General features: G+C 40.9%; 1 protein-coding gene across 6 annotated transcripts in view; it reads left to right on the top strand.

Annotated features, from left to right (window-relative positions):
* PDE8B (phosphodiesterase 8B) overlaps nucleotides 1-26,301 on the top strand; it is a 343,581-nt gene that overhangs the window by 308,000 nt on the left and 9,280 nt on the right. For all 6 annotated transcript variants that reach the window (XM_044003545.1, XM_044003530.1, XM_044003528.1 and 3 more), the window contains 5 exons: nucleotides 1,399-1,534; nucleotides 2,529-2,727; nucleotides 13,012-13,229; nucleotides 16,277-16,412; nucleotides 20,695-20,862. In XM_044003545.1, the coding sequence (XP_043859480.1) occupies nucleotides 1,399-1,534; nucleotides 2,529-2,727; nucleotides 13,012-13,229; nucleotides 16,277-16,412; nucleotides 20,695-20,862 (857 nt within the window). The remainder of the gene's footprint in view (nucleotides 1-1,398; nucleotides 1,535-2,528; nucleotides 2,728-13,011; nucleotides 13,230-16,276; nucleotides 16,413-20,694; nucleotides 20,863-26,301) is intronic.

Raw genomic sequence — 26,301 nt, 5'->3', positions numbered from 1 at the left:
ATAAACAAGGGGCAGCTAGGTGGCGTAGTGGATAGAGCACCGGCCCTGGAGTCAGGAGGACCTGAGTTCAAATCCAGCCACAGACACTTAACACTTACTAGCTGTGTGACCCTGGGCAAGTCACTTAACTCCAATTGCCTCACCAAAAAAAAAGAAGAAGAAGAAGAAACAAGAATGATAACAAAAAAGCGAGAACAAAAGTGAAAATAGTATGCTTCAGTCCACATTCAGACTCCATAGTTCATTTTCTGAACGTGGAGAGCATTTTCCACCATAAGACTTTTGGCATTGTCTTGGATCATTGCATTGCTGAGAAGAGCCAAGTCCATCACAGTTGGCCACAAATTGTTGTTGATACTGTGTACCATGTTCTCTTGGTTCTGTTCATTTCACTGAAGAGGCTTTAAAAAAATTAGAGATACTAAAAATGAAAGTAAATACTCTATAACCCTCTATCAGATTCTAAGTCCATAATTAAAATTCTCTTTCCAACCCCACCCCATCTATCTCTGCTCATAAGGCCACAATTCTCATTCAGGTTCTCACCAACTTGACTATCACAGAAGTCTTACTAGGTCTTGCTGGATCTAGTTTTTCCCCTTTATAATTCATCCTCCACAGCTGCCAGTGATTTTCCTAAAGCACCTGGTATGACCATATTATTCCCCTGCTCAAAAAATCTTCAATGGAAGTTGCCTCTGGAATAAAATACAAAACTTCTCTGATTGGCCTTTCAAAATCTGGCTCTAACCATCTTTTCACAGTAATTTCACATTGCCATTCTTCATTATACACTGTTTCCAGCCAAACTGACCTACTTCTTCTTTCCTATACGTGTCATTCTATCTCCTTCTTTGCCTTTGCTATATCTCCCATACCTGGAGACCTGGACAGCTAAGTGGCACAGTGGATAGAGCGCCAGACCTGGAGTCAGGAAGACCTGAGTTCAATTCCAGACTCAGACATTTACTGTCTGTGTCACCCTGGGCAAGTCACTTAATCCTTTCCTGGAATGTAAAATGAGTTGGAGAAGAAAACTCCAAATGAGGTCCCTAAAAGTGGGATATGACTCAATTGACAGAACAATAACATTATATCCGGGGAAACTTCAGCTCCCCTTCCAAGACTCATCTCAGGTGCTACTGCCTACAGTAGGCCTCTGTTGGTTACCTTGGATGCTCATGCTCAATCTTTTCCCCACTTTCCAAAATCACCTTGTATATATCTTGCATTCACTCATCTCTGTACATGTTGTCTCCCTCTTTCTTCCCCCACCCAGTCAGATAGGATTGTTGCATTTTAATCTTTGTATTCCCAGCACTCAGCGTAGTATTAACCCATTATGGGTAGTAGATGATTAATATGCATTGGCTGAATTCAATTAAATTGTTTCCGCAGACATGCACCACAGCCATAGTCATCTTTCACTGCCAATCACCATCAACGATGTTCCACCCTGCATTGCACAATTACTCGATAATGAAGAAAGCTGGGACTTCAACATCTTTGAATTAGAGGCTGTCACACATAAAAGGTACTGGGCTCCATTGGGCACATGTGGGGACACACATGGAGGTGCAGGTTGCCCTAGTGCAAGAGGTGAGGTCAGGCTTCAATAACTTTGCCTTCTCAGCAGAGATCGAGGGGAGGCAGAAAATGAACATATAGGCTCTGTCATTGAGCATAACTCTTTTGTGGAGAAATAACCCTAGGGTACCACACATGGGATCAGGTTGATTGGAACTCAAGAATGAAGTCATGTGGCTAAGTCTCATTCCAAGATCTCCTAGGATAATTGATTACTGCCAGTGTACCATAAATGTGCCAGGCAGGTACAAATATCAGGACTGAGCTAAGCTCCAAAATTTGTTAAAGCAACAAATGGCTTAACTGAATGTACAGGCTCAAGGAGAAAGAAAATAACTTTGGGTTGAATGTGATGGCTTAAATGTAGTCCCAGCCGAAAGCCAGAGGTGAGATGACCCCTTCAGATCATTTTAGTGATCCTGTGAAAGGAATATTCCTCTCCAAAAGTGTTAGCCTGAGGCTCGTGGCCATTTTGTTAAAGCCTCTAGAAAAAAAATTTGGAATTTCAGCGACTAAATTATACGGGATCTCAGATCTATTGTTCTCTTTGAGAGCACTTTGGATAGACACTTCGGGGAGGAAGCAAGCAGAGAAACCCAAAGACTTGCCATTCGTCACTGTTATTCAAGCCTCTGATGAACTGGAGATAACCTAGCAGTGTTTTGGGTTGACTGCCATAATGCATCTGCTCAGGAATCAGTACTTGATTTAAGGAGGGGCTGCCAGGAAAGGACTTTTCATTTTCCAAAGATGCTGTTTACCTCTTGGGCATATGAAATTGGGCAGTGGAGTTGAGGGGGGAGAGCGGGTTGGGGAAACAGAAAAAGGGCATTGTGCCTTCCTTATCAGTAAAAGAGAATAAGAGCTTGGCAAAGGAATGAAACGAGCCAGAATTTTCTTTTCTTTCTTTCTTTTTTTCTTTTTTGGCCTAACTTCTCCAGACCGTTGGTTTATCTGGGGTTAAAAGTCTTTGCCCGCTTTGGGGTCTGTGAATTTTTGAACTGTTCAGAAGCCACTCTTCGGGCCTGGCTGCAGGTGATTGAAGCCAACTACCACTCATCAAATTCCTACCACAACTCCACCCACGCTGCAGATGTCCTCCACGCCACCGCGTTTTTCCTGGGGAAAGAAAGAGTGAAGGTAAAATGTTTGTAGACTGACCTTCATGGTTATACTTGGACTTTATATACATACTCTGTCTTAATTAACATCTGAGAGAGACTATTTTATCATCAGAAGAGATTTAACTCTATGTTTCATTTTACCAAGAGTTTACTAAATTAGCTATTTGTACTTATATTTGTAGTTTAAGCATATATTTAGTGCCTATTGTTTGCCAAGCACTGTGCTAAGTGCTTTTTTAAAATAATGAAGTCGGGGGGGGGGGCAGCTAGTTGGCACAGTGGATAAAGCACCAGCCCTGGATTCAGGAGGACCTGAGTTCAAATCTGGCCTCAGAAACTTGACACTTACTAGCTGTGTGACCCTGTGACAACTTAACCCTCACTGCCCTGAAAAAAAAAAAAAAGAGTGAAATGAGCAGAAGCAAGAGAATGTCGCGTACAGTTAAAGCAATATTGTTTTAAGAGCAACTTTGAGCAACTAAGCCATTTGGACTATTATAAATACCAAAATTAACTACAAAGGACCTGTGAAGGAAGGCACTATCTGCATCCAGAGAAAGAATAGATAAATAGATGTATGTATAGAATGATTATATGCATACTTCTATTTATCACAAATGTGTGTGTCCAATGTTAGCCATCTCTAGGGTGGAGGGTGGAGGGAAAAAAGAAAGTTACATGATAACTTTATATATTTAGAAGGAATAGCAAGTTATGCATAATAGCTTTGCAGATTCATGTGCAGTAATCGTGTTTTTTTAATTCTACCATGTTATGGAAATGTTTGTTTTATTACATAAGTTAAAAATAAAAGAAATTTTAAAATAAAATAAAATACATATACTAACAAAATAAAAATAAAACAGAAACTTTGATTTTAATTGATCCTCTCAAAAACTCTTCGAGGTAGGTGCTGTTATTCTGAGAAGTTAAGTAACTTGCCAAGGGTCACACTGCCAATATGAATTATAATTGTACTAGAATTGGCCATCTATGTACATATTATGTATTTTCTATTATTTTTTTTTATTATAGTATAGCATGTTATGTTGTTATATATTATACTATACAAGTCTGTCAGTCTTGTAGGTAGATTCACCTCCCCTGGAAAAAAAAATTAAAAACTACCCTGTCCTGCCCTCATTTTTACCACCTTCCACAAATTTTTATAAGCCTGTAACACTTATGGTTCTAACCACTGTTATGAACACAGGTTCCCCTCTTATAGATTCTGTTGATCTGTTTTTCTTATATATGTTCTCCCTCATAACTTTTCCTTTTATTCTTCTCCATCTTTCTCTTCCTCCTTTACTCCCTATTGTGGATTGTGACTGTCTAAATAGTGCTCAATACAGGATTTGACTAAATTTTTTAGGAACTCAATTGGTTTTGGTGATGCTGAGTCAGATTTCTTTCTGTCTCTCTGAGATGTGTAAATTAATCTATAAATTTAAAACAACCTCTGCCCCTGTAGCTGATGCTTATGTACACAGCCAATATTCATAGGATACATTTATGGTGTCCGTGTTAAAGGACCAGGCTACTAATGACGGGCCAAGTTATTATTGTATGTGTTTGTTTGGTTTCAGAAGACATAATTTCAATTCAATTTAATTAACAAATATTTATTAAGAAACTACTTTGGGGGGGGGCAGCTAGATGGCACAGTGGATAGAGCACCGGCCCTGGAGTCAGAAGTACCTGAGTTCAAATCCGGCCTCAGACACTTAACACTTACTAGCTGTGTGACCCTGGGCAAGTCACTTAACCCCAATTGCCTCACTAAAAAAAAAAAAGAAAGAAAAAAAAAAGAAACTACTTCGGGGCAGCTAGGTGGTGCAGTAGATAAAGCACCAGCCCTGGATTCAGGAGGACCTGAGTTCAAATCCGGCTTTAGACACTTGACACTTACTAGCTGTGTGACCCTGGGCACGTCACTTAACCCTCATTGCCCCGCAAAAAACAAAAAACAAAACAAACAAAAAAAAACCCCAACCTACTTTGTACTAGGCACTGTGCTAGGTGATAGGCATAAAGAGATAATGAAACAAACTCTGCCCTCTAGGAACTTACATTCTTCTGGAAATATTTAACCCAAGGGGCAGTTAAGTGGTGTAGTAGATAGAGTACTGGGCTTGGAATCTGTAAAACTCATCTTCAAATCCATCCTCACATATTTACTAGTTGTATGACCTTGGGTAAGTCACCTAATCCTGTTCACCTCAGTTCCTCATCTGTAAAATGAGCTGAAGAGGGAAATGCCAAACCACTACAGTATCTTTGCCAAAAAAACTCAAAAACTGGGGTCATGGAGAGTCAGACGCAACTGAAAAGATTCAATGACAACACTATTCAAAGCGATCTAGTCACTATATGGTAAATAGCTCAGTGCTTTATTGTATATGTATAAATACATGCATAAATTATAAACATATAAAGCCTGTGTTCACATACATATACACTCATTTGTAGCTCTTCCTCTTCACCTCTGCCTCTTAGAATCCTGAGTCCTTTTAAGGCTCAGACCAAGTGCTTCCTCCCATAAGAAGGTTTTCTTGATGTCTGAGGTGCTTTGCACTCTCTTTCCCTTTAGATTATCTTATATTTATTAACCTGTTTCTATGTAATGGCCCTCAATAATAGCTAATGGCTAGTATTTATATAAGGCTTTAAGGTTAGCAAAATGTCTCATTTTATCCTCTCCACAACCCTGGGAGGTAGGTAAGGTACTGTTATTATCCCCATTTTATATTTGAGGAAACTGAGGCAGAGAGAGGTTAAGACACTTGCCCAGATCACATGACTAGTGACCGAAGCAGATTTGAACTCAGGTCTTCCTCACCCCAGGCATAACAATCTGTCCACTGTATCAATCACAGCCTCGTTAGGACAGGTGAAAGCAGAGACTGTTTTTCCTTTCTGCCTTTATATCCTTACTGTCTTGTTTCTGCTGCTGCTGCTGCGGTGATGGTGGTGGTGGTGGTTCACTTGTTTCAGTCATGGCCAACTTTCCAGGACTCCATTTGAGGTTATCTAAGCAAAGATACTGGAAGTGGTTTGGCATTTTCTTCTCTGGCTCATTTTACAGATGAAGAAACTGAAGTAAACATGGTGAAGTGACTTGCCCAGGGTCACACAGCTAGCAAATGTGTGAGGCCCGATTTGAACTCAGGTCTTCCTGACTTAAGGCCCAGAATTCCATCCACTGAGTCACCTAGATATCCCTAGTACCCAATACAAAATAATCAATCAGTCAGGAAATCAATCAACTGACATTTATTAGGCTCCTACTATACCAGGTGCTGGAGATACAAGTACCAACAAATGAAATAATATCTGCTTGAAAGGGGAGACAAGTCTATCTCTATAGCTACATCTACCTCTATATCTGTACAGCAAAAATAGAAAGTGACTAAATCCAGATATATACAGAGAAGTTAAGCAAGGTAGTTTGGGAGAGAAGGCTTCATGTAGAAGATGGTGTGTGAGCTGAAGGGTAAAGGAATTGAGGGAGGCTATAAGGCAAAGATAATAGAGTAAATGCATTCCGGGCACATGAAAAGGCACATATATATTTGTTGAATGTGTATGTGCATGCATGTGTACACACACGTGTGTATACATGTGTGTATATACAGGTATAAATGTATACCTATATGTACATGCATCCATATATACATATAATTCTAGATAGATGTATGTATGTTTTTACATATACACACATATGTGGCATAGAATTGATCAGGGGATTCTTGATCATTTGAGTCCCACTTGATGAATCAAGAGAATATAAGAGTGGGGCAAAAGAAACAAAGGTGGACTCTCTGATCAGATTTTGAGTGGTTCATTTGCATAGAAGAGGGTGAAGAAGGTGGTTTAGGATTGACTTGGGTGAATGGAGAGAGACTTAAGAGTTTAAAAGGAGAAGCCACAGCCTAGCTCATGATCAAACTTCTGATCCAGTTGAAAAGAGAGTTAGCTATGGAGAAAGGATTCAGTTCCTGAGTTCACTCTTTACCTTTTTCTTTGTACCTACTGGGCCAAGGTGAGGGTAGGGGCAGGGAGAAAGGGAAGATATTGATCTCCCCACCTCTGTCTACAATGGTGTCTTACAGCAGAAACATGTTGTGGTGTTTAGTACAGCTGTAGGCCTGAGAGGCAGAGGGCACTGCTAGAGTGCAGCAAGAGGAGGGACCTGGGATTTCTCTCTCCTCCTCACATCAGCAGTGGTATCCTGTACTATACATGCGGCAGCATGCAGTGGAGCAGATCTTCCAGCCACAGAAATGAGTCAAATCAATTGGGCAGGAGGAGTCAAGACTTGCTTACGGCTAGAATCTTGCTCAGCAAATGGGAAGATTCGGCTGAGATCCTTGCTGGTCCTAGGGTGTGGGTTACAGTTCTTATCAAAAGAGTATAGTAGAACCCAGACTAAGATTTCAGACAGTAGAGATGGTAGCCAAGCATCTGTTGGTCATAAGGTATGGTTTCTGGTTCTTTTCAAAAATATAGCAGCACCTCTGGCCAGGATTTCAGCTGAGCTTGAAGCTAGAGATCACAGCCAAGCATTGGAGCTATGCACCCTGTTCAGGACTTGACCCAGAAGAACCCCAGTCTTTTGCCAAGAGCAAAATGAAGACATCATAATGACAGATGTAGAAGAAACTAGGTGGCCCAGAGGATAGAGCGCTGGCTCTGGAGTCAGGAAGACCCAGAGCTCAAATATGGCTTTAGACACTTACTAGCAATGTTACCTTGGGCAAGACACTTAACCACTGCCTGCCTTAGTTATCGGGATAATAATGGCAGCAACTTTCCAGGATTATTGTGAGGACAAAATGAGATATTTGTAAAGTGCTTGGCACAGTGCCTGGCACTTAGTAGGTACTTAATGAATGCTTGTTTCCTTCCTTCCCTCCCTGAAAGCATTGGTGGTATAATTTACCTTGGCCATATCTGTTCTGTCTATGTGTGCCTCTCCATTTGTGGACTCCATGCACATTCATTCTTCACAAAGACAATGTATCTTTGTGAAAGAGTGTGCTTAAGGTTAAAGGAGAGTAATATTGCTAGTTGCTTATTACTATGCCATTTTAATAAATGCTTTTAACTTGATCTAATTTTTTTTCCTCTGGCTGACCAGAGAGAAGTAAACACACTGGTGGGGCCTCATGAGAGTACAGAAACTCAGAGTGAGATTAAGCAGGTCACACAATGACAGATGAAAATGGAATGTAGGTCATTAGCTCCTGACCTAGTGAGGATATGTATAGGACCAGTCATTCCTAGCCTTTGAGAAATAACTTAAATATGCCTTAATCTAGGCAAAGCCAAGCTATAAAAATCCAGATTTGCAAACTGGATAAATGAGAGTGGGAAAGAAGAGAGGGAAAGAGATAGTTATTTACTTTGTGAAAAGATTCAACAAGAAACAATTCTTGAAATTATACATGCATCCAAAGACTTGTGAATTTCCAAAAACATAATTTACAAATGTTGTTGTTTATCCTTCATTCTCAAAGAGGACCATGATATCATTGATGACTTGCACTGAATTGGATTTAAGAGAGAGAGAGAGCTGTGCAAGGTCACCAACCTCACTCTCTCTGCCAGAGCCATCTGGGGCCAGTGGCAAGATATATATCAGGATGACTGGAGATTATCTCAGACGTTTAAGGCAATTGGGGTTAAGTGACTTGCCCAGGGTCACACGGCTAGTCAGACACAGGGTCTCACTCTGAGGTGAGATTTGAACTCAGGTCCTTTTGACTCTAGGGCCAGTGCTCTATCCACTCCACCACCTAGCTGCCCCTAATTTACAAATAAGTTAATAGTATCACATCTGGAGCAGCTAGGTGGCACAGTGGATAGAGCACTGGCCCTGGAGTGAGGAGTACCTGAGTTCAAATCCGGCCTCAGACACTTAACACTTACAAGCTGTGTGACCCTGGGCAAGTCACTTAACCCCAATTGCCTCACACACACACACACACACACACACACACACACACACACACACACACACACAAATAGTATCGCATCTGGGACATAAAGTAAACTATGCCTCTGCTTTCAAAGGCATTCGAAGTCTCTGACAAGTTGTGACTATAGCACATTAGGATGTAGAGCTTTAAGGTCCATGGAGGGCAAGGACTGGCTTTTGCCTCTTCTTGTGTCCCCAGCACTTAGCACAATGCCTGACACATAGTAGGTGCTTCATAAATCTTTTTGATTGATTAGAGATTGGATATTTAACCCCCTCATTTTGTAGATAAGGAAATTGAGGTGTAGAAAAATGAAAAGACTTGCTCAAGGTCATACAAACTGGTTTCTTAAATCCTAGCCAAGGCCTTTCCTGACCTGCCCCAACTCCTGAAGCCATGAGAAATTTTTCCACTGGCCATTTAATAGGGAGACATTCAGGAAGCACATTCCTGAGTCCTGTGTGGAAGCTTGGAACCTTTAACCCTCCCTCTCTCATGGCTGGAGAATGAAATTCATATAATATTTCCATTATCAGTCATTTAATTGTGACACAATCAACAAACATTTATTAAGTCCTTTCCATGTGTCAGGTACCATGCTAGGTGCTAGGAATATAAAGGTTTAAAAAAATGAGGAAGCAGCTAGGTGGCGCAGTAGATAAAGCACCAGCCCTGAATTCAGGAGGATCTGAGTTCAAATCTTGTCTCAGACACTTGACACTTACTAGCTGTGTGACCCTGGGCAAGTCACTTAACCCTCATTGCCCAGCCAAAAAAAAAAAAAGGAAAGAAAAAAGTAATAGTGCCTGCCCCTCAAGAAATTTGGTGTGTGCCTCTTATCAACCAACCAGAATATAGGAGCCATTTCCTCCTTGTTAACTTCTGCCACCCCCATGCGAAACAAAGGAACACAGCAGCTGATACGGGTATACAAATAAATAACAGTGTTCAGTTTTCGGGTTTTATTTGTTTGTGTTTTTGTTTTGCTGTCCAAGTTTTTAAAGTAACTATTATATAAACAGGTGATTGGTTATCTGAAAAAATAATCAACTTTTAAGGTTGAGACTTGCCAGCTTTCTCTCTATGTGGTCAAAACCCATTTCCTACTTTTAAAGGAGAAAAGGAGCAGAGCGTGTATGACTCCCCTTAGAACAGCTCTACCCCTTCCTTGATGCTTCCCACATCAAAAAGGCATGGAGGGAATGAATCCACTTAGAGGTTTAGGTATTTTCTCCCTCACATCACTCCCTTCCTCAGGCTCCAAGAAAGGCTTTCCATACACTAAAGATGCTAGTGAAATAACCCTGTCTTCTCTGCCCTGCCTCCCACCCACTGTATATGAGAGAATGGCTCAGAATGTATACTAAGGACCAAGTAGGCATTATTATTTCTGGAACAACCAGCCTAGTGTTTTAACTTTACCAAAGTTCTGTCTTCATCGCGTTTCTGGTTGGTATCTTGTGAAGAAAAACACTGGACCCTGTCACTTTCCTCTGACGGCCCACTTCAGTTACCTGAGTCTGTTCTGTTGAGAAGTTCTAACTAGATTGGTCCCAAATGCCAAGAAGAAACGAGCGTATTGCGGGAGCTCCCCCTGGTGTCTCATTTGGGCATGGTGATTTCATTAGCAGGCAGGAGTCGGCATAGCCCTGGAAGCATTAGACTGGATGAAGCTTTGTCCTCAGCTCTGCCACTGGTTTTCCAGATGTGTGACTTGGGTATCTGACAGCTCTCTGCTAAAGCAGATGTGAAATGGGCCAGTTGGATCCATCTTTGGTCCACCAGAATCCTCTGTAGGAGGCGAATACATTACATCCAGTGGAAGCTGGATGAGTAAGTGGTCAGAGAAGCTGCAGGGTAACCTCAGCATTCCAATCCAACCGCGAATTTAGGATTCTGTGATTCCAAGTATCTGATATTCTCCTGGAGAAGGTCTTGGTCTTTATACTGATCTTTCTGTCTAGTACTACTAATCACTTCTATGTTGCTAGGGTTGGAAACGAAAACCACTTATTTGGATATTTCAGTGGGTCTCTGATCTCATTAGTGTAAGCAATTCTCCCACTAATGCAGGTCACAATCCCCCCATTTCTTCTTATCCTGTGTGATTCATGCCCATGTAAATAAATCACACATTCAACAATCATTCATTAAGTATCTATGATGTACCTGGAGCTGTACTAGATGTTGGGGGTACAAAGACAAAAAGGAAATAGTCTGTATCCTCAAGGGGCTTACACTCTGGCAGAGTGGACAGCATGTATAAATAAAGCTATTTACCAAAACATCCACCAGCACATTATTCAAATTTGCACTCTCCATCTCCATTACGTTCTAATCAATTGCCACATTTTACATAATTATAACTTTGAACTCAAATACACTTGACCGATGCAGGGGATTCATTATTTGTACTAATCAGGACTTAACTGAATATTCAAAGTCAATAGAAGTATGGGGGATGGGGCGAGGTGGAGGAGAGAGGTTCTAGCAACTGGGAAAATCAGGAAATGCCTCATGTAATAGATAGCACTGGAGCAGAACTTTAGAGGAACCTGCCTGAATTCTAAGATGTGAAGGTAAAGTAGGAATGATATCAGGCATGGGGAACATCTTGAGCTGCAAACCCACTAAGACAAAAGAGATGTTTTATGTGAAGAGTAACAAGCACAGTATGGCTGGGTCATATTCTATAGCAGGGCTTCTTAAACTTTTTCCACTCACAGCCCCTTTTCACCAGAGAAATTTTTACGTACTCCCAGGTATATAGGTATATAAAATAGGTATACATAACCTTTTATTGTTGACAAGTTTTTCATGACTCCCCACATTCAGTTTAAGAAGCTTTGGTATATATGAAGGGGAGTAATGTATAAGACTGAAAAGGTAGGTTGGGAAAAGATTGTGAAGAGATAATAAGGGGGGGAGAAAGAATGGGGGGTAGCTAGGTGGTGCAGTGGGTAGAGCACCAGCCCTGGAATCAAGAAGACCTGAGTTCAATTCTGGCCTCAGACACTAACTGTGTGACTCTGGGCAAGTCACTTAACACCAATTGTCTCAAGAAAAAAAAAAGGAGCCACTGAAGCTTATTGAGCAGGAGTTTGATCTATGCTTTAGGAATATCCCTTTGGCAGCTCTTTGGATGACGGATTAGAAAAGGGAGAGCAGAGATGGGGAAGGGTATAAGAGATGAAGAGGGAGAATCCACAAGGTTTAGCAACTGGTTGAATATGGGAGCAGGAAAGAACAGTGAGGAGTTCATAATGACTCTAAGTAAGGTTGTAAAATGGTATCACTGAGAGGATAGTAGTGCCCTTCCTAGACATGTCTTTACTTTAAACCCTCTGTAGAGATTCCTCCCAACCCGATGGAGACCTTCCTCTGGTTCTTTTAACTTAGTTTCTGAAACAAGAAAATCAGACCAAACCTAACATCCAGCGTGATGAGTATTACCACCCTGGCTTTGGCCAGGATTGTGAGACCACACTGCTAAAGCAAGTGGCATGATTTTGAGGGGGGGTTTTGTTGTTGTTGATATTGTTTAACTGAGCTGTATTTGTGAAATCGTCTGCATTTACAGTTGTTCTTCCTCGGCCAGAGAGGGAGACGTATGTACAGTGAACTCTCAGTCTTGTTCACTAAGGGGTAAGAGCAGGAATGGAGATAATTCAGAAGAAGCTGTGATACAAAAAAGTTTGTCTTTGACTTTTGAGACAAACTGGGCTATATAGATAGCTATCTCTTAAGACATTGCTTTCTCAATTATGCAAGTTTCCTGAATATATAGTGGATAGGTAGTGGGAATGGGTGCTAGGCCCATGCAAGGTACCCATGGGACTTGCTTATACATTATTCAGCAAATACAAAGGGCCCAGTGTCTGGAAGATACCGACAGGTGATCCAGAAATTAAAATGTTTCCTTTGGATAATCCACAATATTGATTATCTGCATTTAGGCAATATTTAACTGGACCTAAATTTACGTTGTAGATTGGGGATGTAGTATGATTTAGTGAGGAAAGCAAGATTAGGGAATCTGGATTCAAATCCCACCTACCTCTGGCATTTACTACTGGCATTTACTTACTGTGATCTTAGGCAAATTATTTTTCCCTGGTGGACCTGGTTCCTCATTTGTTATAAGAGATTGCTTTTAGATGACTTTCTAAGGCATCTTCCAACTCATAATCCTTTGGATCTCTCTATTCCCCAAAGGTAAGAGGTAAAATTATCACCAACATGATTAATTGCACTCTGCCTCTGAGGGGTGGGCTTTGTTCTTTGGTGAGTCATACACTGTTTCTTACCCCCCCCAGGGAAGCTTGGATCACCTGGATGAAGTGGCTGCATTGATAGCAGCCACTGTCCATGATGTGGATCACCCAGGACGGACCAACTCTTTCCTGTGCAATGCAGGCAGTGAGCTAGCTGTGCTCTACAATGACACAGCTGTCCTGGAGAGTCACCACACTGCCCTGGCTTTCCAGCTCACGGCCAAGGACAACAAATGCAACATTTTCAAGAACATTGACAGGTTCGTTGCATTTGGGCTTTGGGGTATTTAAAGTTTGAGTAAGCTATAGACAACTTACCTAACCTAAAATCACCCACTCCTTACCCTTGAAAAGGATCAGCTTAAGAGACTGTGAAAGTAACTCATAAGGAAATATGTTTTGCATGATCATACATGCATAACCTATATCAAATTGCTTGACTTCCCAATGAGAAGGGAGGGAGGGAGGGAGGGAGAGAATGTGGAACTCAAAATTTAAACAAAGAATGTTTTTTAAAAAAACATTTACATGTAATTGGGGGAAAAATAAAATACTAAATTTTTAAAAAGAAAGAAAGAGGAAAAAATAGAGTATGAAAATATTATGATTAGTGGTGGTGGTGATTATCACATTGATTATGCATATGGATTTTTTATTTTAAATATTCTTTATTATTATGAACTTGACACACAGTAACATTTCCATATAACAGAGAATTCTATGTAAAACCAAAAAAATATTATGGGCAACTTTAAATATGTATGTGTATAGATATACATGTATACATATATGTGTGTATATCTATACACATATACATATATGTATATATAATTTTATACAATTGCTCCTAAATAGTCCTGCTTGCCTCTGTCCTTTTCCATTTTTCCATTCTCTTCCATGTATTTTTAGATGTTTCATTAGCATAATTCTTTTTGGAATCACTATCACAACAAAAAAAGCTCTCCCTCATAACAAATAAGTACAGTCTAGAAAAGCAAATCCATATATTGACCACATCTGAAAACCTATGTTTCATTCTGTGCCTATAGTCTATCACCTCTTTGCCAAGAAATGAGAGTTTACTATTACTGATAGCAGTCATATTACCACTTTGCATTTATAAACTTTTTATTTCTCAAAATGCTTGCCTCTGTATCACAGAATCATCAGATCTTCATTGGAAGGGATACGTGAACAATTTAGTCCAACCTAGAGCATGAATCCCTTACACAACATCCCTGGTGGGGGCTCATTCAAGCAGTTGACCATCCTCCTGAGACATTCTATTTTTTTAATAGTTCTAAATTGTTAAGAAGTTCTTCCTTATATAAAACCCAGATCTGTCTCTTTGTCACTTCCATTTATTGGTTCTGTTTCTAACCCCTACCTCCAAGGATAAATTTAACCCCTTCTGACCCTTAGCACCAAGAATAAATTTAACCCCTTCACATGACAACTCTTTAAAGAAAGTAATCGTGTCTAAGCTAAACATCTCCAGGTCCTCCTGAACCTTGTGGACTACTCTTCACATAATATGAGTTTACAAGCTCTTTGTAAACTGTAAAATGCTACCAAATGTAAACTACTTTAATTATTTTTTATATTTTTGATCCTCACAAAAAAACCCTTAATAATAAGCAAGACAAATATTATCAACCTCCATTTTGCAGAAGACAAAATTAAATTCTGGGTAAGTTTTAAGGCGTATATACAGTTACACATCAAATTAGTGGCAGAATTAGGATTAGAATCCACATATTGGAACTACTTAGCCAAGAGAATAATTCACCATCCCTCTGGTCACTCCAGTGGTTTAGTCTGTGGCCACCCAGAGCCTTAATGTTATTGATGTCACACAGCTCCACATGGAGTCAATCATTTGTGTCTCAAGAGAGCCACTCAGAGATGCAATGGGAGGGATTTTTAGATATAACCCTTTTAATCTCTCTGTGTATTTAGGTTATAGGACCACATCTCAACATGCAACATGTCAATTTTGCTGGTTGTACATAAATCATAGTTTCTCCACAGTTTCAGTGTTCATCTTTTCCAATGTTGGCTTAGTGTCATTTGTCAAAGTCACCCACCCAATCATTCATATTAAGCCCCTACAATGTGCAACTCTGTAAGGTGCTGGGGATACAAAAACAAAAATGAAAAAACCCCTGCCCGTGAGGAGCTTACATTCTATAAGGGAAGACAATGTGTTCACATAAGTTTATAAAAAATAAGCATATGCAGAGTACATATGGAGTACATACAAAGATTTTTGGTGAGATTGGTACCAGTAGTTTAGGGGAATCGGGGAAAGCCTCATGGAGGAGGTGGTATTTGATCTGAGCTCTGCCGGAAATGCCAGATTCTAAGATCTGGGTCATGTTTAGGAACCTGAATGGAAAAATTCTTGACATGTAGTCACAGTTTCATCTGTCCCCCAAACCCCAAGAGGCTACTCCAATATAGGTTCCCCACTGAACACTCCTCTTAGATGTGGCTCTGGGAGATCTTGGCATTGTCACATCGTCTAGGAATAGTAGGAGAGCAGAGTTTTGGCTATTATCATACCATAGCTCAATGTGCAACATGATGACTGTGCCTCTAATTATCAAATGTCTTCACAATTCACAAATTTCCCATAAACTTGGGGATCAATTTCTTCCAACTTTGGCTTAGCTCCATTTAACATCAATACAGGTAACAATTATAAATAATGTAGTATGGTATTATTATTTATGATCATAACATATAATAACTAAATCTCTATAATACTTTAAGCTTTACAAAACATCTTTTTCATATATACTGTGAGACAGGGCCTGGCACCCTTTGGTTGAAAATTTACCTAAGTTAAAACTATAATGTCCTCACTTCTCCTTTTTTCCCATGAATACTGAGATCTATTCTGTGTGATGTGGTCCCTGTGGCCAATATTATAAACCATAAGACACCCTCTTGCATGAGGAGTGGAAGGGGACAGGGAAAGATGTCACCCTCTCCTCTAACCTTGCTATGGTTTTGTGGGGGGAAGGGGAATGGCAGGGCAGGGCAGGGCAGTTTTCACCGAAAACTGGGAAAAAATACCATCAGCTTTCCCAGTTCTTCCTTAATGGCTGGAATAACAAACCAATGCTCCTTTGTGATTTGGATTCCAATCATCAGACTCACCTTCAACTGTTATCCTGAAAAAAAGGACTACATTTTCCCAGGGATCTGCATTGTGGGAAGTTGGGGGAAGTGGGGAGAGGGACTACGAGCTGGCCAAATTCTGAAAACAGTATAAACATGTTTCTCTTTCTGGTTTCTTCAGGACCCACTATCGAACACTGCGCCAGGCAATCATTGACATGGTTTTAGCAACAGAGATGACAAAGCACTTTGAGCACGTGAACAAGTTTGTGAATAGTATCAACAAACCCATGGCCGCTGAGGAAACCAACTCCCATGTAAGAGAACAGAGTGCATGTCCATCCAACCAAATACTGGCCAAGCTGAACATATTTTCTCTCCCTCTGTTGGTCATGGTGCTTGATGCCTTGGGCCTCATCTGAAAAGTGGGGCTAAGGATCCTTTTCTGAAGGGATAGGGAGAATGCATGATATCATGTCCTTGAAGTCTTCTGAGATCCTGGGAAGAAAAACCTTGAGGTAAATTGATTGACTGTAAAAGGTAGATTGACCTGCAGGTAGAAAACAAGGAGGAGGCTGAAAGAGAGAAGCAAAGAGTGATGCGGAGCTTCCTCATTTAGCTTGGTCCTGAGAGCCACTGTTTCCACTTTTAAAAATCACTGGGGGGAGCTAGGTGGCGCAGTGGATAGAGCACCAGTCTTGGATTCAGGAGGACCTGAGTTCAAATCCAGCCTCAGACACTTGACACTTACTAGCTGTGTGACCCTGGGCAAGTCACTTAACCCCAATTGCCTCACCAAAAAAAAAAAAAAAATCACTGGCCTTCTTGACTCTGTTGGGAGATGTTAAGATTAAGGAGTGCTTTAAAGAACTATACTTGAGCTGATTCACTTCACACAGAGCCAGACGAGCCAGTGCCCAAGGATCTTAATTGAATCCGGAGCATGTGTGTTTAAAAGCAAAGCATTAATAATGTGGGTGCTTAAAAACCAAAGCATTCTGTAATTGCTTGATTAAACAAACATATTTGCTTCTATTTGCCAGGGCACCAGAAGGCATTCTTCAGATTGGGCTTTAGTTTGCATTAAAAAGCATCCAATTATTTCTATTGTTCCCCAGATTTTTATTTTATCCATTTTCAGCAGAAGCAATAACTGTAAATGAAGATTCCAGTGAAAGCCGTGCCGAAGAGGATCCATTTGTTTTCTGTATTGTTATCCTGAATGAGCCTTCCAGCCCTTGCCAACCTGGGCTCCTTCCCTTCCTGTTAGGCAGGCCCCAGAGGAGTTCTTGGTGCAATAAAATGAAGTGCTAAGCATGGGATGGAATGTTTCCCATCAATCTTCCCACGGTCAGGAAAGAGACCCTCTGAAAAATCTCCGCACTGAAGCCACAAAGACACGACTTCTGCCCCCAAGCAGTCAAAACAGCTTTTTGCTCATTTTTAACTGAGCAATAACCAGAGAAATGGATGGACCATATCCTTAGGCCAGGATGTGACAGCTGGGACCAGCTGACTACGGAGGAATATTCCCATTTTCTTGCTTGATAAGGAGTGCACACAGGAGCCGGCTGGGCGGCTTGGTTCCCAAGACAACAGGTGGCCTGATTCAGGTTCAAGTTCAGGTGTAGTCTCCCACCTTGAAAGCTGCACTATGAGAATACCAAAACACACCTCTCCTCCCTCAGCAAAGATCACCGACCCACAACAAAAAGCTGAGGAGAAAAGGTGGCAAGAGCTTGCTCAGGGTTAACCATAAGCAGATCCTTTCAACTCCTTCCTATTTCTTCTTCTAGAGAGTTCAGATCTGCTGGTGGAAAAATGTGTCCTGGGATCATCCACTGACTGCACTGGCCTGTGGTGATTACAGTCTGTCCTTCCCTGAATTTATACCTATCATTGTCTTCATCTTCCTTTAAATTGAAGACACCCACCTATTTAGCCTATAATTATGCTCAGGAAAGCATCATCCCCATTATGCATTAAGCTATTTGCAAGTACAGGGGCAGCCAGGTGGCATAGCGGATAGAGCACTGGCCCTGGAATCAAAAGGACCCGAGTTCAAAATCTCATCTCAGATACTTACTAGCTGTGTGACCCTGGGCAAGTCACTTAACCCCAATTGCCTTAAACATCTAGGGCCATCTCCAGTCCTGTCCATCTCCTGCCACTGGACCCAGATAGTCCTGGAGGAGAGAGTGAGGTTGGTTACCTTGCACAGCCCTCCCTCACTTAAATACAATTCAGTGCAAGTCATGACATCACTCTGATGTCATGGTCCTCTTTGAAAATGAAGGACAAACAACAAAAACAACAACAGTTTGCAAATATGGATGAATAAAGACTTATAACCTGTATCTCAGAACCTAAGGCTCTAAGGACAATGTTACAATGGAACAGGATTTAATATTAAGGGCTCTTCCTTGAAGGTCTCTTTGGGTGTGTCCCCACTCAGGTTTCTTCTGAAAGCAGCTGAAATTGGTTCATGTTTGCAGCTTTACAGTGTTTTCCCCAGGGAATGTCAGAATTTAACTCATGCACAAGTGACAGGATCTTTTCTTTTTTAAATGAGGAAACAGGCCCAGAGAGTTTAAGTAACTTGCCTAAAGTCAGTCACACATGTAGTAAGTTGGAGAGCTGAGATTTGAACTCAGGATCTCTGAATACAAATTTAACAGTCTGCATACTGTCCCACACAGCATGGCCATCCATCAGAGAACTCAACTTGAAGTCAGGAAGAACTTGCTAGCTAGGTCGTGATGGGCAAGTCAACTTTTATGAGCCACATGCAACTCCCTAAGATTGTCAGTCATAAAGGAACTTTGATTCAGATGATAAAAGGAGTTTTCACCATGACAATGTACCAATCTACAGGACTCTATGACAAAGGAAAAATAGCCCTCAGCTTCCCTGCCAACTCTCTGCCCACTCTGGTCAGTCCAATCTCCTCTCAGCTGTTAAATGATTAATCTTCCCAAAGCACAGTTCTGACCCTGTTACCTGTGCTCCCCTTATTCAATAAACTCCACTCTCTCCCTTTCACTTCCTGGGGGTGTTTGTGGCTCTGGCTGGAGATTTATCAACTATAGTGGCTCCCCGTCATCCCAGCGGTGAAGAAAGAACAAAATAAGATTTCCCTTAGAAGGCCTGGTAATTAGTCACAGCCTACAACTATTATTAATTAATTAGCCACAGTCTACAACTATTCCCACAATCATTCAGTGCTCAGCCCTGGAGAGAGCATTAGTTACTCTCTTTGCCAGAACTGTGGTCGAGTGTAGAGAGGTCTACCTGACACATTTCCTAGCCCCTCTGTAATAGATTCCTCACCTGATTTTCTAATGATATATAAACACAGAAATGTGGTAAAGGGCTTATTGCTGCTCATCACTGAGGATTATTTTTTTCTACTATTAACATTTTTAAAAAATGTTATCGCTTTTATTTCCAAATACTTCCTGACCCAGAGAACCAGTTATTCCTTGTAATATTGTCTTTTTTTCAGTGATGTCCAACTCTCTGTGACCCCATTTGAAATTTTCTTGGCAAATATACTGGTAGTTTGCCATTTCCTTCTCTAGCTCATTTGACAGATGAGGAAACAAGCAAACAGAGTCAAGTGACTCGACCAGCATCACACAGCTATTCTTTCTACCACAGAATAAAAGAAAAGTGGGGGAGGGGAGGCAAGGAACCTTTTCAGCAAAACTGACCAACACATCAAACGAGTCTGATGGCATTATTATATTATATTATATTCCACACTCATAGAAACCGCCCCCCCCGCCCCTCAGCAAAGAATGGAAGGAGTAGGTTTTCTTATCTGAGAACCATTTTCATAGACATATCTCTCCTGGCTCACCCCTATATCTCAAGGCCCAGTGGCAAACCAAAGATAGAGTAGATCACACATATACTATGATTTCATTAGGCAGCTTGGAGGAATAATAGAGCACTAGAACTTGGAAGGATGAGGACCTGAGTTCAAATCCTGCTTCAGACGCTTCCTCCTTGTGTGACCTTGGGCAAGTTACTTAACCTCTCTCATCTTCAGTTTCCTCATCTGTAAAATGAGAACAGTCATAGCAACCGTATCACAAGGTTGTTGTGAGGATTAAGTAATTTATATTAATGTGGAAAGGACTTTACAGACTTTAAAGTGTTCCATAAATGCTATTATTATAATTGAACCAATAATTACTATCTTCCTACTATGTTCTAGACATTGTATTATATATACACAAAACCCACTATTTATTAGGCAAATGAATATGAGGATTCATGGCTTACAAAGAAGAGAAACTAATTAGGAGAGGATGGGGACTGGATGAAAAGACAAATGGGTGAGAGGGACCTAGTCGGTGCCAGTAGCTGGAATAGCAGGAAGAAAGGAGTAAAAATAAAATGTCTTTCCAATTCTTGGGAAACATACTTTACCTTAGTTCTTTTTCTGATAGACCTGGTAGAAAAGCCCACTTTCCGATTGGTCTCTGCATGACCAAGTGGTATCTAATCAAGCTTAATTGGATTATTCTTACGAGAAGTTACCTCAGGGATGTCTTAGGCCGGTCCTACCCTGATCGCCTGTGTTACTTACAGGGTGAAGGCAGTGACTGTGAATGTAACCCCATTGGAAAGAACTTTCCTGAAAATCAAATCCTGATCAAACGCATGATGATCAAGTGTGCAGATGTGGCTAACCCATGCCGCCCTCTGGAGATGTGTATCGAATGGGCTGGAAGGATCTCGGAAGAGTATTTTGCACAGGTAGGCTGTTTCTCAAGATGGAAGCCACTCTCCTCTTCTCTGGGAATTGTGGAAAGGTACTTTGTGGTTTGGAAGCCTGTCCAAAAAAGCCTCTGGGAATTGTTGGGGTCAAAAAGTTTTACCATCTAGAAAGCATAGAGCATGATGGGGTCAGTAAGCAAATCACTCTCTAGAAAGAAACTAAAAAAAAGAAAGAAAGAAATAGAAAGAAACTCATCCTATTTGGGTGTGAATTAGCTTTTACATGAACTTGGGTATGACATATGCACTTTAGGGAATTGATATAATAACCCGCTGAAATCACTAGAGGAGCACAGTCAGGGAGTAAATGAGTTTTATATTTATATATGTTTATGTGTGTATATTATATATAATAAGGGCAGTTAGGTAGATAAAGCACTGGGATCAGAATCAGGAAGACTTGTCTTCCTGAGTTCAAATGTGGCCTCAGACACTTACTAGCTGTGAGACCCTGGGCAAGTCACTTCACCCTGTTTGTCTCAGTTTCCTCATCTGTAAAATGAGCTGGAGAAGGAAATGGCAAACCATTCCAGGATCTCTGCTAAAAAAACACCCAGAGGGGTAATGAAGAGTTGGACACGACTGAAATAACTGAACAATAACAAGTCCTACTCCCATGCTTCTTCATGGTGTGAAAGTATTATGTGTTTATCACGCATGTTAGGTAGAAAAGGATGTCACAGGTCACAGTGGTTAGAAAGCCAACCACAGAATCAAAAAGATCTGGGTTCCAGGGCCACCTCTGACACATACTGGCTTTGTGATCCTGGGCAAATGTTTTTAACCTTTCAGTGCTCCCAGGTAACTCTCTCTGACTATAAGTTGCAGAACAGTTGTTGAGCTACACTGGGAAAGAGATGCCTCATCTGGAAGGGGGAAAGAGAATATGCATTTAATAACTTCCTACTAAATGCCAAGCATTGCACTCAGGGCATTGCAAATATTATCACATTTGCTCCTCATAATAGATCTCTGAAGTGGATATTATTCCCATCTAACAGTTGAAGAACTGGAATTCTTACAATAGTGAAATCACAAGTGCACCTCCCCCAGTGTGTGTGTGTGTGTGTGTGTGTGTGTGTGTGTGTGTGTAGCTAAGACTCTTGGAGCATCCCAAATATACACATACACACACACTCATAAAGTCATTCATTTCCAGACATATATTCATTCACTCAGTCCTCAACCACAGGCTACTACCTCTATATTTCCACCTGTCCTAATTTTCACAGCTGAATTAGGTTGGACCAGATGGCTTCCAAATTCCCCACCATTTCTAAAAGCCCATGATTTATGCAATAACAAAGGACAGGAAAAAGTAGAAGTATATGTTGTTTGGGGGATTAAATTCATTTCCAGAAGATTGTTTGTACATTGAATAATACTTTCCTCATTGACTTACATTATAATTTTTAAGTGCATTCTCTTCATTTCTGAGTGATTTCTAATTAGGAGAGGCTCCTCTCATCTCTGTATTCCCCTTCAATCCCCAACACCATCTCCCTGATCTGCAACTTTCCTAACACATATGCATTGGTTTGCCCTCTGATTTTAAGAGTCCCTTCCATGACTCTATATAGTCCTTTTGCATGTGAATAAAGCACCTCCCAATTTTTGTTTTTCTCATTTTCAAAATTGGATCGGCTTACAGTGGAGCTCATAACTCTAAGGATTGAGTTTGAGAATGATAAAAAGGCTCCTACATTAGATGGAAGTTACATGTGTTAGCAGAAAATCAGCAAAACCCTCATGAGATGGGGGAGGAAAGATTGAGAGTGAAAAGTGGAGGGCAAAAGAGAGGGAAGGAGAAGGAAAGGGAAGAAGGGAGAGGACACATTGGAATATTAAGGTTTAGGCTAGTCCCTTCCACTACTGAGAAGCCTCGTGGTTGGCTAGTCCAGACTTACGGTTCTCATTGTCTGACTAGGACCAGACTAGGGTAGAAGGAGCAGAGAGATGAAGGCTACACAAGATACTCTGTGAAGGAGACTGCAAAAGACTGATGAACTCTGAGAACCAGAGTTAGGATATGGGTTCAAATTGTGATTCTAACCAACATTTACTGAGAGACACTGAGAAAAATCAGTTAGACCCTCAATTTCCTCATCCAAAATGGGGATAATAATACCTTCACTATCCATCTCATAGAGTTATTATGTGGTGAACTTTAAAGTGCTATGTAACTAAATTATTTTTATTACTTATCAATAGAGTCCCTGCTAGGTGGTACAGTGCATAGAGTACCAGGCCTGGAGTTACAAAGACCTGAGTTCAAATCTGGCCGCAGACCCTTGCTAGCTGTGTGACCCTAGGCAAGTCACTTAACCCTGTTTACCTCAGTTTCCTCATCTGTCAAATGAGCTGAAGAAGGAAATGGCAAACCACTCAGTGACCATGCCAACAAAACCCCAAATGGGAACATGAAGAGTTGGGCAGGATAGAAAAATAACTGAACAACCACAGCAAAAAGAGTCCCTGATAATTTGCTCTTTAGGAAAAAGATTCTTGGCTTGGTGGTTGAGGACGCATAATTGAAAACGTGATGACTTGTAATATTCCAAGTAAAGGCTATAATGTGAAAGCAGGAAAGCCCAACAGGAAGAAGAAAGGAAATATGAAAGACCCTTATTTATTTTCAATGTCTGTATTTGGTCTTTGATGTTTAATAGCATGCATTAGACCAGAGAAAAGAGAGATACAACTTCACATCTCTGACTGTGCCAAGATAGACGCCCACAGATCTCCTTCACAGAAGAGAGAAGAAGAAGAAACCACCTTTGAATTACACATGAAGAATTTGGTTTAAGCAAAGGAAAGGATTTCAGGGAATAAAGGAAAGATGGTGTTGTATAGTAGAAAGAAAACTGGCCCTGGAGTCAGAGGATCTGAGTTCAAATCCCAACTCAGGTGCTGTTATACAAGTCACTTAATCTCTTTATTTAGGTTTCAGTTCCTCATCTGTAAATAGGCATGTATATAGGTATGTGTAATTGTATATATAAAGATGTTCTATTACTTATCTGTTAATAGATAACATAAAGATACATGTATATGCATTATATATGTGTATATATATAATGTCTAGGATATCCAAAAAGTCTTAGTACAATTTCAATAACAACAACTAACATTTATACAGTGTGCTTTAAAGTTTGCAAAGCACTTTATAAATATTGTCTCATTTTATCCTTACAACAGCCCTGGAAGGTAGGTGCTATTATTATCCTCATTGTACTGAGGAGACAACTGTGGCGGAAGTCAAGTGACTTGCCCAGGGTTACACAATTAGGACATATCTGAGGCAGGATTTGAACTCAGGTCTTCCTGACTCTAAGTCTAGCACTCTATCCACTGTGCCAGTTACTCTAGCTTCAGATGGATGTTGTTGCTTTTCTAGGATGGGAAGATTGGGCAAGTCAGTTAGGATCTCTGAATATCTCTCAAATACTTTTTCTTTTGTTTCTTTGCTTTTAGAGGTAATCAGGGTAAAATGACTTATCCAGGGTCACACAGCTATTAAGTGGCTGAGGCCAAATTTGAACTCAGGTCCTCCTGACTCCAAGGCTGGTGCTCCGTCCATTGGGCCATCTAACTGCCTATCAAGTACTTCTTGAGTGCCTACAGATTTAAATCGTATTTTAGAGTTTCCAAAGTATAGTTTCCTCACAATAAGGCAATGAAGTAGACAATACACATATTATTAGGCTGACTTTACAGATGAAGAAACTGAGGCTCAGAATGGTTAAGTTACTTGCCCAGGTTCAAAGAGCAACATAGCTGACTCAAGAACCTGAAGTTAGTTTTCATGGCTTCAAATTCAGGGATCCTTCTATGCCAAGTATTATGGAGGATTCAAGAGATATGTCCACTATAGCTCCTCCCCTCCAGCCAATTATAGTCTAGCTGGCAAGGCAAAGCTAACATATATGAAACAACCAGCATCATTTTCCAGTAAATCAGCAGCTAGGTGGCACATTGGTTAGAACACCAGGCCTAAAGTCAGCAAGATACGAGTTCAAATCCAGCCTCAAACACTTCCTACACATGTGACCCTGGGAAACTTATTTAACTGCTGCTTCCCTCAGTTTCCTCATATATAAAGAGGGGATAATAATAACACCTACCTCCCAGAGCTGTTGTAAGGATCAAATGAGATAATGTTCATTAAGCACAAGGTATTATTAACATATAATGTGGGGGCAGCTAGGTGGCACAGTGGATAGAGCACCGGCCCTTGAGTCAGGAGTACCTGAGTTCAAATCCGGCCTCAGACACTTAACACTTACTAGCTGTGTGACCCTGGGCAAGTCACTTAACCCCAATTGCCTCACTAAAAAAAAAAAAAATATATAATGTGTCTAGGAGGCAGCTAGGTGGCATGGTGGATAAAGCACCAGCCCTAGATTCAGGAGGACCTGAGTTCAAATCCAGCCTCAGACACTTGACACTTACTAGCTATGTGACCCTGGGCAAGTCACTTAACTTTCATTGCCCTGCAAAAAACAAACAAACTAAAAAACATCGTATAATCTGTCTAAATGAAACTGCTAGGTACTTAGTATAGATAGATATCAGTTCAGTGAAGGGAGGGTTCTACTAGATCATCTGTTCCTGGAGGACAAGAGACTGTCATTTTTCATTTTAACATCGCCAGCACCCAGCACCATGCCTTAAACACAGTAGGTGCTTAATGAATGTTTTGTTGAATTTAATTATACAGAGAAGTGAGATGATAAAAATAGGAGTTTTAGAGTTATCTAGCAATTATAAAATGAACACTGAGCGGAGGTTCAGAAGCCATGGGTCACATTGGAATCAGTTTACCTCAATGTTCCTCAGATTCTTCATCTATGGAATGAGGGGACTGGACAGAAACTGAAGGAAAAGAAGGATAGGAGGAGAGTTAGGAGAATGAGTTGAGTAAGAAGGGCTTCAGAAGGTAGGCCAACAGGACAAGGCACAGAAGGGGGAGAGGAAGGAGCAGAAGGAGTTGGAGAGGATGACATGGTCAGACCTTCGCTTTTAGGAAGATCATTTTGAGTGGAGGATGGACTGGAGTGGGAAAGACTTCCTTTGCCAGGGTGGTGGTCATGTCAGAGGAGAGAAAGAAGCAATATGCAGGAGATGTTATGAAGAGAAAATCAACATGCACTGGCAAAGACTGGATATGGGACGGGGGAGTGTTGAAAGAGCGTGCAGTTAAGGATGACCTTATTTGGGGTTTTCTTGGCAGAGATACTGGAATGGCTTGCTATTTTAATGAAATAAAATGGCTAGGGGCAGCTAGGTGGCGCAGTGGATAAAACACTAGCCCTGGATTCAGGAGGACCTGAGTTCAAATCCAGCTTCAAACACTTGACACTTACTAGCCCTGTGACCCTGGGCAAGTCACTTAACCCTCATTGCCCCACAAAAAAA

This window comes from Dromiciops gliroides, chromosome 1 (assembly GCF_019393635.1).
Source record: "Dromiciops gliroides isolate mDroGli1 chromosome 1, mDroGli1.pri, whole genome shotgun sequence".
NCBI classification, from domain to species: Eukaryota; Metazoa; Chordata; class Mammalia; order Microbiotheria; family Microbiotheriidae; genus Dromiciops; species Dromiciops gliroides.
This window is presented reverse-complemented; position numbering and strand designations above follow the sequence as displayed.